Source organism: Diachasmimorpha longicaudata, chromosome 12, assembly GCF_034640455.1.
Source record: "Diachasmimorpha longicaudata isolate KC_UGA_2023 chromosome 12, iyDiaLong2, whole genome shotgun sequence".
Classification (NCBI taxonomy): Eukaryota; Metazoa; Arthropoda; class Insecta; order Hymenoptera; family Braconidae; genus Diachasmimorpha; species Diachasmimorpha longicaudata.
In genome coordinates this window covers 619,148-632,835 of record NC_087236.1, presented here as the reverse complement: position 1 = coordinate 632,835, position 13,688 = coordinate 619,148, and the positions used below count along the sequence as shown (strand labels likewise).

Sequence of the window (13,688 nt, the reverse complement as noted above, 5' to 3'; positions counted from 1 at the left end):
TTTACTAGATACATGGAGAATAATGGATGAGTGAATGAGCATGACTTTCTACCCTCCTCTCGCATCAAATTAGTATTATTAAATTGTTGCAATAGTCTAATGAAATTTTTGGAAACGTGTAGAATGAAAAATTATCAATACATAATTTGATACTGTTACTAGTATATTCGAAGCAATGGCCAAATTATCAAACAAACAGTGCTAAAATAAAAACAAATCGCGTTAATAAACACATAATGAGCTAAAAATAGAATTTATGTAAAATCAAAGAAAATAAATTTTCTTTATCTACATTTAATCAATGATCCATACCTAAATGACTCAATCCTAAACAATACGCAAGCATTAACAATGAATCACAACAAGATATGTATACAACAATGATAGTCGATAACATGTTACTTTCTTTATCATGATCCGTTTCTCAAATTTAATGCTCTTTTTTTTTCATTGTTATGTCAATTGAATTTGTATGTTCTTATTAGTGACGAGTGCAGCTACTATTTGCTCTGATAATCTCCATTCAGTAATCAAGATATTTCATTGGTGAATCGAAAATGACTATAACGTTGTTTCTAGAGCAAGGAGATAGCAATGATCTTACTGATGGATAGAGATTCGTTAAGCCAAACTAGTTGCTGCGCCTACATTGTTACGTGCAAGCATATATTACCAGTTATACTGCAGAGCAGTCTCAATGTTGGGGTCTCCCCAGAGTACTGATTTATCATGCCCTTGTTAGCTGCCTGAGGTACGGGTATCGTCAGTGTAATTGGTTTGTGGAACTTTCTTCGTCGAGGCTCGACAGTTACTATTGGTGATACTGCCACACGATTCCCAAGAAGTTTGGCTACCAGTTCAACGGGTATTGGATGAGCCTGAAAATATATTTGACAAAAATATCATTGAGGATTCAATGAATTGCTGAAGGCCATTTCAATTAAACGAATTACTACAATTAATTTATTCGTTATTTGTTGAGTGATTCTGGAATTCATGTTGGAAAATATTTTCGGGTATTTGAATTTAGTACTGAATTCGGTTGCAAATACGAGGGTTTCAACAGCTAGAAAAATATTGATGAAATATTGAATAAGATTTTGATTATTTTTAGTTTTTTATAAATATCTCCGAATCTACAGCCGATAGCAAAATTTGAATAGGAACCTTTTTTATGCAGCGAATTAAAATCTTCAATAAATGTAATTATAAGAATTCCGCTATCTCCATTCAATTCCAAGATATTGCTCTAAAACTCGACTGAGAGATAAGTCAACTTATTGCGATTTATTAATTTGGTATTTAATTTCGTATCTTTTTCGAAATTGCACAGAAAAATATTGTTTAGGAAGTTTGACGGGCCTGCATATGGATATGGACAGATGGTTTTACCCTTACGGAACTGCTAATATGGTCTTTTAGAACACAGACAATTCCAATCTTTACCACGAACATGTAAATTGGTAATGAATGTTTACCTGTAGGCCAACTCTGATCTTTTTCGTTAATGCAGCCGGTGGGAATACTGCCTGGACTTGTGGTACTGCAGATGATGAAACAGTTCCACCCTCCGGACCGACTGCGTGAACCTCTTGCCTTATTCTTGACACGACCGCGAAGTAGTGGGGAAAATCTACCGTGAGAATCCGGACGATTCGAGACGTTTGAAGATCCTCTAGCTGGCTCAATTCTGCAAATTATTAGTAACATTTAATTTTCTTCTTTTTAAGATGTACTTATTTTGAAGGATAAGTCGTTAATTTTGTAGTATAATCAGTATTAGTTTGCAGTATTTATGGGGGTGATTTTATCTCAATATACTCAGTAGTTTTCGAGATATAGTAATTTCTTATAGATCTCTTCATTGGAAATTCTTAAATAATTCTATTTTCAATCATTCAAACAAAGAAATATAAAGGATACGAAGACTTATTCAATCTAACTGAAAATTATTTTTTGCTTACGAAAATATCTTCCGAAATAATTTTGGTAAACTGGGCTCAGTTTAACAATAATCGAATCGCTTCTGTCAAATAATGTAACGCTTGTTTTTTCATATTTTTCTTTTTTTTATGAAATACCGGAAGGATGTTTTACACTTTCCACTAAAATTCACATTGCTTTATAAATTATTCTGATAAATTTCCAATGGGATTGGTGTACAAAATATAACGTTCTTCATCATTTAATAACTAAACGAGTTTGAAGTTATTTTCTAAACTTTTAAAAAGAATCACAAAGCTGTGATTCACAAAAATGACGCAAAAGCGTTATATTTTCAACGTTAATTCAATCAATAATTTCCCAGAAAAATAAGAAAAATATGAATTTTGACTTAAAGTGTGTCGAACATCCTCAATTGATGCATCAATATGCCACCAAATTTGTAAACTTCTAATGTATCATACCTTCTCCTTCAAAGCTCTCGTTTAGAACATCCTGTACGGCTTCTTCACTGGCCTCCAGGGTATGTTCACGCCAGGTTTCTCCATTGTCCGATCGCAGAATAACAATTTCTCGTTCCTTACCCCGAAGTGATGCAAAATGTGGAACTTCAATAATCACTGGCCTAAAAAATGGGGTAAAAAAAGATAAAATTTGATGAATAATGTTTCTAAGTTATCAATAAGACTTCATGAATCATCACTGTACCCTAAAAACTTGGCGCCAACTGGACCAAGTTCAAGAATTCTACTAGCAAGCGCCTCGCCCTCCATCAGAGGTGGTGGATTTGTCAGCTTATCCCTCTTTAAATATCTGCAGGTGACTCGCATCGGCATCGCTGCCTTTCTCGGTGGCACAATAACCCGCACACCACTGTGTCGACATCCTCTCATTGCACCCCCACGTGCGTCCACCAGGAAAGAAACCAGGAAGCTGTATAGCATAATAACGAAATTATATAATTCATCCACTTGCAGAATATTTTATATTCTGCACATTTATGCAAAAACAAAAAAAATGTAGAGTTCTTCTACTGATTAAATTTTATATTAATCATTACAGGAGGCCATTTTGCAATACATAGAGGATCAGCTTCTCATTTTACTAAGAGAAAAAAAATCGTAGTTAATAGAATCTTTATGAAACGGAGTCGAACCAAACCGCACCCTAACTGGAACAAATTTGTTGTGTCGAATCAAAATTGAATTTAGTTTCAAGACCAGTGGCGTAACTATTTCTATGTTTTCATTCATCGCTACATCATTTCTATGAAATTTCGAATGCTTTGTTGAAAGAATCGAAGCTTGATTAAAATGATTAATCATCTTTGTCTTCATCAACAATTGAAATGAGTAGCGAAGTGGTAGGAAACGAGTGCAGTTGAGTACCAAATGTTTAATTAGGTCATTAAATATGAATCAGAGATCGGCACAAAAACGATATTATATTAATATTGATTTACTCATCAATAATTGATAATTGGGAAAAATTATATCTTCATTTCGTCTACATTTAACAACACAGAACAATAATTTTTTATCGTTAATTATTATCGATTATCAAAATTGGACTATCTTTCAAGCGATCAATTATTCAGAAGGGTAAAACAGTTTTTCATTGCTTTGAAAATCAAAGCTTTCAATAGTCAAAATTTTAATTTCTTATTTATAGTAATCATAGCAAATACTATCGTAAATACTGGAGTAAATACAAATTGTTATATTCCTTATTATGGATGAGTTCAATGATAAGAAATACTACATTTAATTAATGATGATTGTGATATTGAAGACATTTTCTTCTCTGATTCATCACCAATCAGATAATGGGAAAATTATCAATAAAAAATCAAGACTTTTCATCTTTGGAGAAGACTTTTTAACCCTTCGAACGGAAAATACTCACTTTCCGCTCGCTCATCGAAGAGCAAAAACCGAATATTCCTTTGCAAACGTGCTGAAATAATATATTTTATCACTGTAACTGCATTCATCCCGGATCGAAAAGTACTTTTCATCATGGGCTGGATGTAGCAGCAGTGACAAAATATACTATTCTCCCAACAGACAGTTCTTGATCCCTCGAAAATTTATCGCATGAGCTGAGGGTGACGATGTGTAAAAATGAACGTTTTAGGCACGCTGTGTGAAAAAGTGATTTTTCGCCCAGCACCATAAAACTAATATTTATGCCGATCTCTGCTATGAATGGAGCTGGGAAAAAAATTTCGTAAGGCCCTTCGTGTAGTTTATTAAATATTCTACGTAAAAGTTCTTCAGGAAATTTTTTCTAACAGTGCTCACTACCGAGGTAATCGAAAAATGAATTAACTAGATGATTAATATCGACTCAAATCGTTCCATCACTTTTCTATGGAAAAATCATCCAAAATATTAATCTATATAATTGTACTTCATGAAGCCATCACGGATTATTGGTGCTGTTTGAACATTATGTACCGTGTCTATTGAAATATTTGCTCAATAAGTAGAAATGAGACCGATAGTTCGTTAAAATACGCTAAGTAATTGCGTATAATATTCCGGCCAACGTGAGTAGAGAAAAAACAACAATCAGCTACTGTTCAAGCGATATTACGGCGGAATATTATAATTAAATGTGTATACGGTGATTTCCTATTTAGAGTGTCGTCTCTATGCATCCTTGTGGTATTAATACATCTCCTTCCTTTTCCGTGCATTTTATGTGTAATTTTCTTAATTCTGTGCTTTTGTAATTTGGTGTTGTCGAAAGGCAGATTCGCTTTGGATTGTGATACGAAGAATATTTTTTGATGAAGCGGATGATTCAGTTATGAAGGCTAATTTAACACTGTCCCACCAACTACCACGATTAGCACATTGCATGTAGCGAGCTGAATCATTTGGTGATACATATTCTTATACTTAAATAATAATATAAGAGCTATTCCATGTCAAATGAGTCAATGACTGACTCGTGCTTCGTTGGAAATTGATGACATTGTTTTGCAATTTCGGAGTTTGTTTTTTTTATTGAACTATTATGGATGTTAATTTTGTAGCCTTTGCAACAAAATTAACGTCTTTCAGATTTTTTGGCGTATTTACGATGGGAGTGACGTGACAAAATGAAACTTTTTTGCTTTTTCTGAGTCATTATTTAATGACGCACGAAGTTTCAAGGTTGTGAGAACATTTTTCTGTATTTTTTCTAAACTTTGTAAGGAGAATCATAAAACTGTAGAAAATATACAGGGAAATCATCGTATCACCACGAAGTTTTGTGAGCTATTAAATAATGATGAAATGATATATTTTTTTCGCTTTGATCGGATCGACTATTGGCTAAAAAATTTCAACGAAAAAGGAAAAAAATCGTCGAACATCCTCCACCTTCATTTAAATATTTATATTCATTAATAAATTGTGATTTAAGATTAGTTCAACATTCCTTTTGATTTTAGTTTGATCCTAATTTTAATATTCGTGGCCACGATTTTGTTCTACGGATTAATGATTTTTATCTGGTTCTTTTTGTTTCATTGCGATATACCTCGAGTTTTTTTCATGTAATTTTGAATTATTACGCATTTATAAATTTTATTTTCTGTCTTCTACAAGCAAATTTCCAGTATTTTGTCAATCTCTAGGTGCTCTTATTAGGGAATATAAAAACATTGAGAAATTCCAACTTTATACTTTTTTTCAGTAATCATTAAAGTCACAACAAATATTTCCAACCATCGTACAAGGTACACTTCGTCGTTTGGGAAATTTCCGAATTATCTTAAAATATCACAAAATAATGACGACTGACTTCGATTCTACTGAATGTTAATTAAATTCAAATGAACCTCTTTTTATATATTTTTTCAATACATCATCAAAGGACTTTTGGGATGTGTTCATCATATTCCTGGAGTTTCGAGTAGAAAAAAAAATTAAAATAAAATAGATTTCGGAAAAAATTTTACTCATATGGTGCCTTGAAATACTCGCTGTGATAACAAGAATTACTGAGAAAAAAAAACACGAAAAAAAGGACGAATATTCAAGTATTTCAACAATTTCGTTCGATAAAGATAATCATCTCAAACTTTTGACAGACGACAGAAAAATGAACATTTTGTCGAATGGAAATTGAAATTAAATAAATCAAATTTGAGGTATTCGAGAAAAATCGAAAAAGTAAGAAAAACATCATATTCCTAGAGAGTTAAAAAATCGTCATCAATTTCCAAAATGGCAAGGCCGTTTGATTGATTTGGAATGGAATAGCTTATAAATAAAATAAAATACAGTAAATGTGGCTGTTTTAACGTCTTTCAGGAAAGCAAGCAATCAATTTGCCTTTTTAAATTCATTCGCCCTTACACCATTTTATTATGAATAATAATGATAACTAAGTGAAATACCATTAATCAAGCTCTACTCTATTTGAAAGAAAGACCATGAGTACAGAGCGAGCAGCATACAAAATATAAAAATGTGACGGCTGTGTGAACGATTACAGAGGTATCTTTCTCTCTCACTTTTTCTCTCTGCCATAACAAAAAAATATGTATAATGAAATTAGGCGTAGGAGAAAAATTCAAGACATGTTCACTTACTTTCTCCATTGTGGAATTCTGCGAGTAGCGTAAATAAAATAACAGAAAGGATCGGAAACAAAATAAAAATCACGCGTTAGTACATTTCTCTGGCTCGAGAGGCAGAAAAATCTCGTTAATATCTTTTCGAATTTGAGTATAATTGAGTTCAAGGTTTTTAAAGTAAATTTTTCGACGCCTGATGATGCCTAAGACCAACAATATGTGCCACATTATTCCAATGATTATAATTTAACGACGTCACGCCTAATATTTTATTTAACAAATTATTGCAATTATTCTTCTTTCGAAAGAGACCATTGGAAATTTAGAAACAGAGGAATTGTTTTCAATGAATATTTCTTCACGTGAAAATCATATCTTTCCACATCATTAGGCGCTCCATTGTTTTTGGATAACCAGTGGAGGGCGTTTATATATGTATTTTCGCTATCTTCGAATAAAACAATAATAATGTATTATAGTAGAGATTTGGGAATGCAGCACTTCACTCACACAGTTTAGGTGAATCAGGATTATCGGGATACACTGTGTAAGCTCAAAAACAATACACATAGACATTAAATTGAAATTCCAATGAGAAATAAGAAAGTGAATAAATGATATATAAAACAAATACATTGACAGCCACTAGATACATTTTTTTCCAGACTTTCACTGCATCTTGATAATGTGATTTTATCGTCCACTCTTCTGTTCTCCGGTATCAGTCGTCACTTATTCATTTGCATTGCTCAAATGTTTAATAATTTTACTTAGAATGGCCCTTTATTACTTGAATGCTATCCAATTAAATCAAAGGAGTAATTTGTGATTGTTAACATTAATCGAGTAAAAATGGAAGAGATAGTTTAGAAATTTAGAAACACTCCAGGGATTAAACAAAAGATTAATTTAGAAAAAAAAATTATAAATTAAAAACTTTTGAAACCCACTGACCGAAAATTTAAAAAAGATTAATTAATTTAGTGATAAAAATTGATTTTTTATACCTGTCCCTCCACATTCCTTGTCCTTTTGAATGGCTACCAAGGGCCGCCAGCGACGAATTTAAGAACTCTAGTGACAGTCTAAGTATTGGAACAGAATTCCGTGATAATTATAGTAAGGTAGTTTTCTCTAATCCGTGCTCATGCTCAACTTCATTTTTATTATTCTCCACTCTCTTTTCTAATATAACAGTTGTCAGATTTCCCAAGGTTTTCATGAAATCTTCAACTCCCATTCGTGCACAAAATAATTTAATCAATAAACATCAAACTAATTTGGTAATTCAGTGATGAGGGAAGATGCATTTTAAACGGATTCACCACTATTTTTGAAAAAAGCGATTCACAGAAATTCATCCGGAAATTTTCTATTTGTTATTGTCTTAATTGTAAAAAAAGAATCTCTAATTTTTTGCTTAATCCAACCGGGTAAACAGATCAATTGAAAGCTTCAGAAAAATTCACGTTTCATAGTAGAATATGAAATAAAATAATCCTCTATATAATTGTAAAATTTGAGAGAAATTGAAAAAAAATCGTTTACATTCGAAAATGTAATATTTCTATTGATTTAATTATAGTTTTAGCCTTATAAAAACTAATTTCCCGCTATGCAAATATTTTCACTGTTGATTTAAACGAAAAAATATTTTTTTGAAATATCGATATTTTACAAAACTCGATTTCGGAAATGCTGACGATTTTTCGCAAAACTTTCTCACTCAATTTAGTTGGAAATTTCCAAAACTAATAATATTCAGAAGTAATGCAAGAAACACAAGTGAAGTTAAAATAACAAAACAAATAATAAATCAATTAAGATATCAAAGACAATCGATCCCGCACTTTTTCAATTTGTTAATTGTGTATCACTAAAAGAGCAACTGGCCATAGGAGATAACATAATCCGTACAATTATTATATTTTAATTAAAGACTATTGAATTATGATAAAGTTGAAACCGTCCGGGAATTGATCTGTTGACCCTAAGTTTAGAAATGTTTTCACCACTCATCTTCTCTCACGACTTTTCTACGAAAAGAAAAACTTGAAAATCCAACATAATAATGACGAAATTACAGTGCAGTGGATAAAAAATCTTACAACATAGCAGCGATGATGACTGCAGACACTTGAGATGAATGTTTCAAATGTGCTTGTATGATAAGTACTAAAATTTCTTCTCAACCTAGATAGCGAAAAACTAACGATCCACGAAAAACCACGTGAATCATAAATGGAAAACTACATATCGCGTACATCGAGTTTCACTAAAAAAAATGTAGAAAATTTACATTATTACGATTATACTCTGATTAACTTGGTAAAACGCGTTTATTCACGATACGCAGAGCACAAAGAGTAGCACAGAGGAGCGTATGTTAGGAAATACTGTATAAGACTCAACGGCTCCCCCCTTTGATGATAGAAGACACTCTTTCCGTACCGTGGAAAGAATTTTACTGAATGAAACCAACTTTACGGGAGGAACTCTCAATGAACTCAGTTTACCGCAACGGGATTGAGCGTGGTCGTATTTGACCAGCAATGGCTACCTTATTTCTATGCATAGAACAGTATAGTGTCACCATAGAATATCTAGTAGGCTAAAACCTTCATCCATCGCACGTTTTCATACTCTACAACTAGACAACTGATGGATTATTTTCATCGCCGACAGTATATTTATTTAATTTTTTATTCAATATTATTCAGAATGACTGGCAATAGTTTTACTTCTCTGGCTGTCTTCTTTCAAGACCAATAATAAACTGTTTTGTAGTAGCAATTTTCAAGTTTTAGCAGGATAGAAATATGTTAATTCATGCCAGGTTACACACACATTCCAACTCAGTAAAAAAAATCCTCACATTCATTCGAGTTAATACTTTGTGCTAGTACAATAAAAATTTATCAATTCATCGCGTGCCAATTTAAGTAGAGAAGTGGTGAAAACAGGTGCTTTCCTCCTCGTCTAAAAATATCGACAAATAAATTATGTCAATAGTACTTTATTGTTCGGTAATTAATAATTGAGGAAAATCAAATACTTTTGTATATTATGTATAATGAAACCTAATCAATTCAATCATAATTGGAAATTCTGTAACAAACTGATAGACACTATTAGATCAATTTGGACTCTTGGACAATTTTTTGAAATTATTTATCCACATTATTGAATGACGAGAGGAAAGAACCATTACAGTTATATGATTTCTCCGTCATTGATTACTCAGTAATACAGAAAAAAACATATTAAATGGTTAGACGATAATAACGATGAAGAAAATTTCTTTGAAAAAACAAAAAATTCGTTTATAAAGTAATGAGAAATTTTGCCGATTATTATAACCCATTAATCGAGGAACAAAAACTTCTTCAAGGTTATTCATTGTTTGATCAATAATTCGAAAAATTTTAATTTTCATTGATTCTCGAATAGACATTCAGGAATATTCAACTATAATTATTCATTAACTGAGTAATTCTAAATTTGTGAATATGATTATGATTGTTACTAATGAGTATCTCCATAAAAAAGGTAATTATTTTATAGATTCGAGGCAGTTAGCTATTTTTTTTAGTAAATTTCTCCTTGGTTCGCATCTGGTAAATAATTACCATAAAAAATATTAAATCTCAATTAGGGACTGATAATGTGATGAAAGAATATGAACTCTCAGTTATAATATTGCTGAAAATTATATTTATAACAATAACTCCGAATCTACAGAATATGGTTTGGTATTTTCTCAATAAATAATAAAATTGATAATTTGAAGGCAAGAAAAAGTGTCAAGAATTTTTTTCTATTGAAAGTCCAAAGACATTTTCATTTCTTCTTATCGCTCAATTACCAGAAATTTTCTGTTTAGCTTTAGCCACCACTTCTCTAGTTAATTCAATAAAAACCAAAGGTCGAGTATTCCTCGAAGATAATTCAGTCTGTTAGGCCCATAAATCTCCCACATTCATTCATACCCGTAATCACTCTATAATACAAAAAATATTGTTTCGAATTTCATCTAGTTCCATTAAAGCATCCTTACAGATAATTATCCAAGTTTTAAATTTTCGCATAAGGATTTTTTATCTCCTTAAACTCATTAGTGAATTCAATGAAAATAATGTGAATACGTACCCAACGTGTACCGGATGTCTGTGAATGTCTACATTGTCAGGTTTGAGGGTTGCTGCATTGGTTCGCTGATAGGTTTCTTTGGTCACCATGTCAGTAACGCTGACTCCTGGACATAATAATAATTAAAAACAGTTGCGGCCGTTAGGTGAATAATAAACAAGATGCAAACTATTGACATCACTGTTAACATATTTAATTATTGTAGTTATGGCAAATTTAAATATTGAAATCCCGAATTATTTTAATAATCAGTAATTTAGATAAGGAGATCGGAAATGATTTGGCTAATTAAAGATTCCTTTGACGGGCTTGAGTATTATTTAATCAAAAGAAAATTTACTATTTCATATTATCAATGACCTAATTCATTATCAGTTAAATGTTTGATTATTTTATTATCTTTCAATGTTAATGAGTGTATTCAAACAGTAGTTAATTCAAGTCGGAAAGCCTTTTGATATTTACACAGTGGCCATTCCTGATGAAGAGAAAAAAGATAAAAATTCCAAAAGATTTTTGAACGTGAGAAAATTAATAGCTGTAATGACACTTAATGGACTGACCTCCGGAATGTCGATTGTCCTTCTCATCGTCGGTAACATTTACCCTCATTGAATCGTCACCCATTGACTTCATGTCATCAACAGTCATATAACGATACTGTTGCTGGTCACTCAGCATTGGATCTTCGCCTGTAAATGTCAGGTTGAAAACCATTAGCACAATGATTCATTGAAAAAAATCCATGACAACAGAATCATGACAAAAAAAACTCCATAAAACATCATGATTATGACAACAACGAACATTGAATATTAATAAGACTGTTAGAGTTTGAACTATGTGATTTCCTAGTGAATGTAGGAAGTAAAGTAATTCCAAAAAAGATACGGAGATTATTCGGTAAATAACTGAGAATCGAGTGGGTTTAGCGGAATTCATGACAAGATTTTTTTTTATAAAAATGGGCCTTAATTAATACGCCGAAACCCACTCATTCTTAAGATGTTTACAAAACAATGTGCATGTCTTTTTTGGAGTGGGATCCTCTCACAACTCGACTCTGAGAATTGTGATATTATATCGATGATTCAAAGTTATTTGGAAAAAGCAGTGAGACATCAATCTAATTTCTACAAAGTATCGAAAATGAAACGTAAGAGATGAAATGAGGGACTGTCGGTCAAATGAGTCAATGACTGACCCTCACCATCCTCAAAATTGATCTCGATTCTTCCTACGATTGGAGAAAACGTCTGTCATTTTCTTTTTGATAACTTGCTCCGGATATATTATTTCAGTAGCCAAATGTTAAAACGAGGTGAGTTGATTTATCTCCACGTCCAGTTTTTCAGTAATATCTTCGAATTTAAAAGAGATGGCGGAATCCTGGTAATTACATTTATTGAAGTACTCAATTTGCTCCACAAAAAAGGCCATAATAAAAAATTTTCTGTCTTCTTTAGATTCCGAGATATTTGTCAAAAACTGGCCAGTACGGGAAAGAGATTTACCTCATTTCCCACTTCACAACTGATTGTTTTGTTAATTGTTTTTTGCAATAAACTGGAGTTTATTTTATCCTTGGGAACTCATAATATGAATTAAGAAGATCAAGTGGGAAATACATATTTTATGGTATATAATGCTGTTATTTTCGCAAATAAATTAGGAAAATTCTTCTGAATATTTATTTTGCGGGTTATTTCGTTTGGTGATCAATAAGTCGTTGCTTATTTGATTTTATTGGATTATGTACTAATGATTTTTAACGAATTTTCATATTATCAACTTAATTGAATATTATCATAACCATTATTTTTATTATGATGACTTCCTTGGTGCAACCGAATGGTTTTTAATGACTCTAATTTTCTCCCGAAACCTTCCATAAAAGGATGGTAGAAAAAGTTTATTTATCTATACTCAAACTATACGAAAAAATAAAAAAAAACATTCAGACAATTTTTTTTAATCATCATCCACTGAATTCGGGACAGTTTTTGAGTTATCGGGGAAGATCAATTAAAAGAAAATCGTAAATAAAACAAATCAATGAAGTGCATTTGAATTAATGTGGACAGAACTATACTATCTACACTTAAGAAAAATGAATAATTATATTCTATGAACTACGAATTCACTACGATGAAGAAATTGAATTTTCATATTCTTTTGATTAGGATAACGCAGAGAAAAGAAAATCTAGCATTTGGAAAATATATTGTTTGCAGCGAAATCGATTTCATACAATCCAATTTCCATTCCATTCAAAAGCTTCGGATTTGGTGCAAAAAATTGAATGAAACTCAAATTGAATTCTGTGAAATTGATTTAGTGGAAAAAGACATTTACCAAGTACTAGAAAATATTTCTCAACATATATAAGTATAATCTAAAGAATTTAAAACTAAAATTTGATCGATTACGATATTTCCAATTGAGAGTCAAAATCTGTTCAGAATATTCATACAAATAACGAAAAATGTTTTGACATATTACAAATGTCGAAAAATTCTGCGGAAAAAATTGAAAAAAAATGAGAGATAATATTTCTGACCCTTCCCCTCAAATGGTAAAAAAAAATTGCGATCAGCTCTGAAGAGGGAGACTGGCGTTGACTCATTTGACACAGAAAACTTAAAGATCAGAAACTTGGTGAAATGTATGTACGCAATATCGGAAGCGCCAGAATATTTATCTCGTCGATTCTATAATTATTTGATTACTCTGGCCCGATTCTGCAATTTATCGATAACTTCCTTCCAAGCATCATTGAAAATCTAGGAAAACAAACAGAGGTCTGCCATATGCTGGATTTTTTCAGGGCTATGCTATCGTTTACATGACATCATCTCTTTCATCAGCTTAATATAACCGTTCCCAAAATTCTAGACAAATATAGAACAGTTATTTGTATCCAATACCGTATAAAAAAGCCGACATCATACCCCCCGTATTTAATGGGATTTCCACGGAGGGAATTGAGGGATTAACGAATAGGTCAGGAATGTACGTG

At 31.9% G+C, this 13,688-nt stretch overlaps 1 protein-coding gene across 20 annotated transcripts in view; it reads right to left on the bottom strand.

The window, feature by feature from the left end:
• LOC135167869 (ankyrin-3-like) overlaps window positions 1-13,688 on the bottom strand; it is a 119,196-nt gene that overhangs the window by 42,311 nt on the left and 63,197 nt on the right. For 14 of the 20 annotated variants that reach the window (XM_064131519.1, XM_064131520.1, XM_064131513.1 and 11 more), the window contains 7 exons: window positions 11,233-11,361; window positions 10,670-10,775; window positions 7,528-7,605; window positions 2,653-2,877; window positions 2,409-2,569; window positions 1,479-1,690; window positions 674-878 (listed from right to left, as the gene is read on the bottom strand). In XM_064131519.1, the coding sequence (XP_063987589.1) occupies window positions 674-878; window positions 1,479-1,690; window positions 2,409-2,569; window positions 2,653-2,877; window positions 7,528-7,605; window positions 10,670-10,775; window positions 11,233-11,361 (1,116 nt within the window). The other 6 variants (XM_064131509.1, XM_064131510.1, XM_064131522.1 and 3 more) reach the window with 5 other exon arrangements.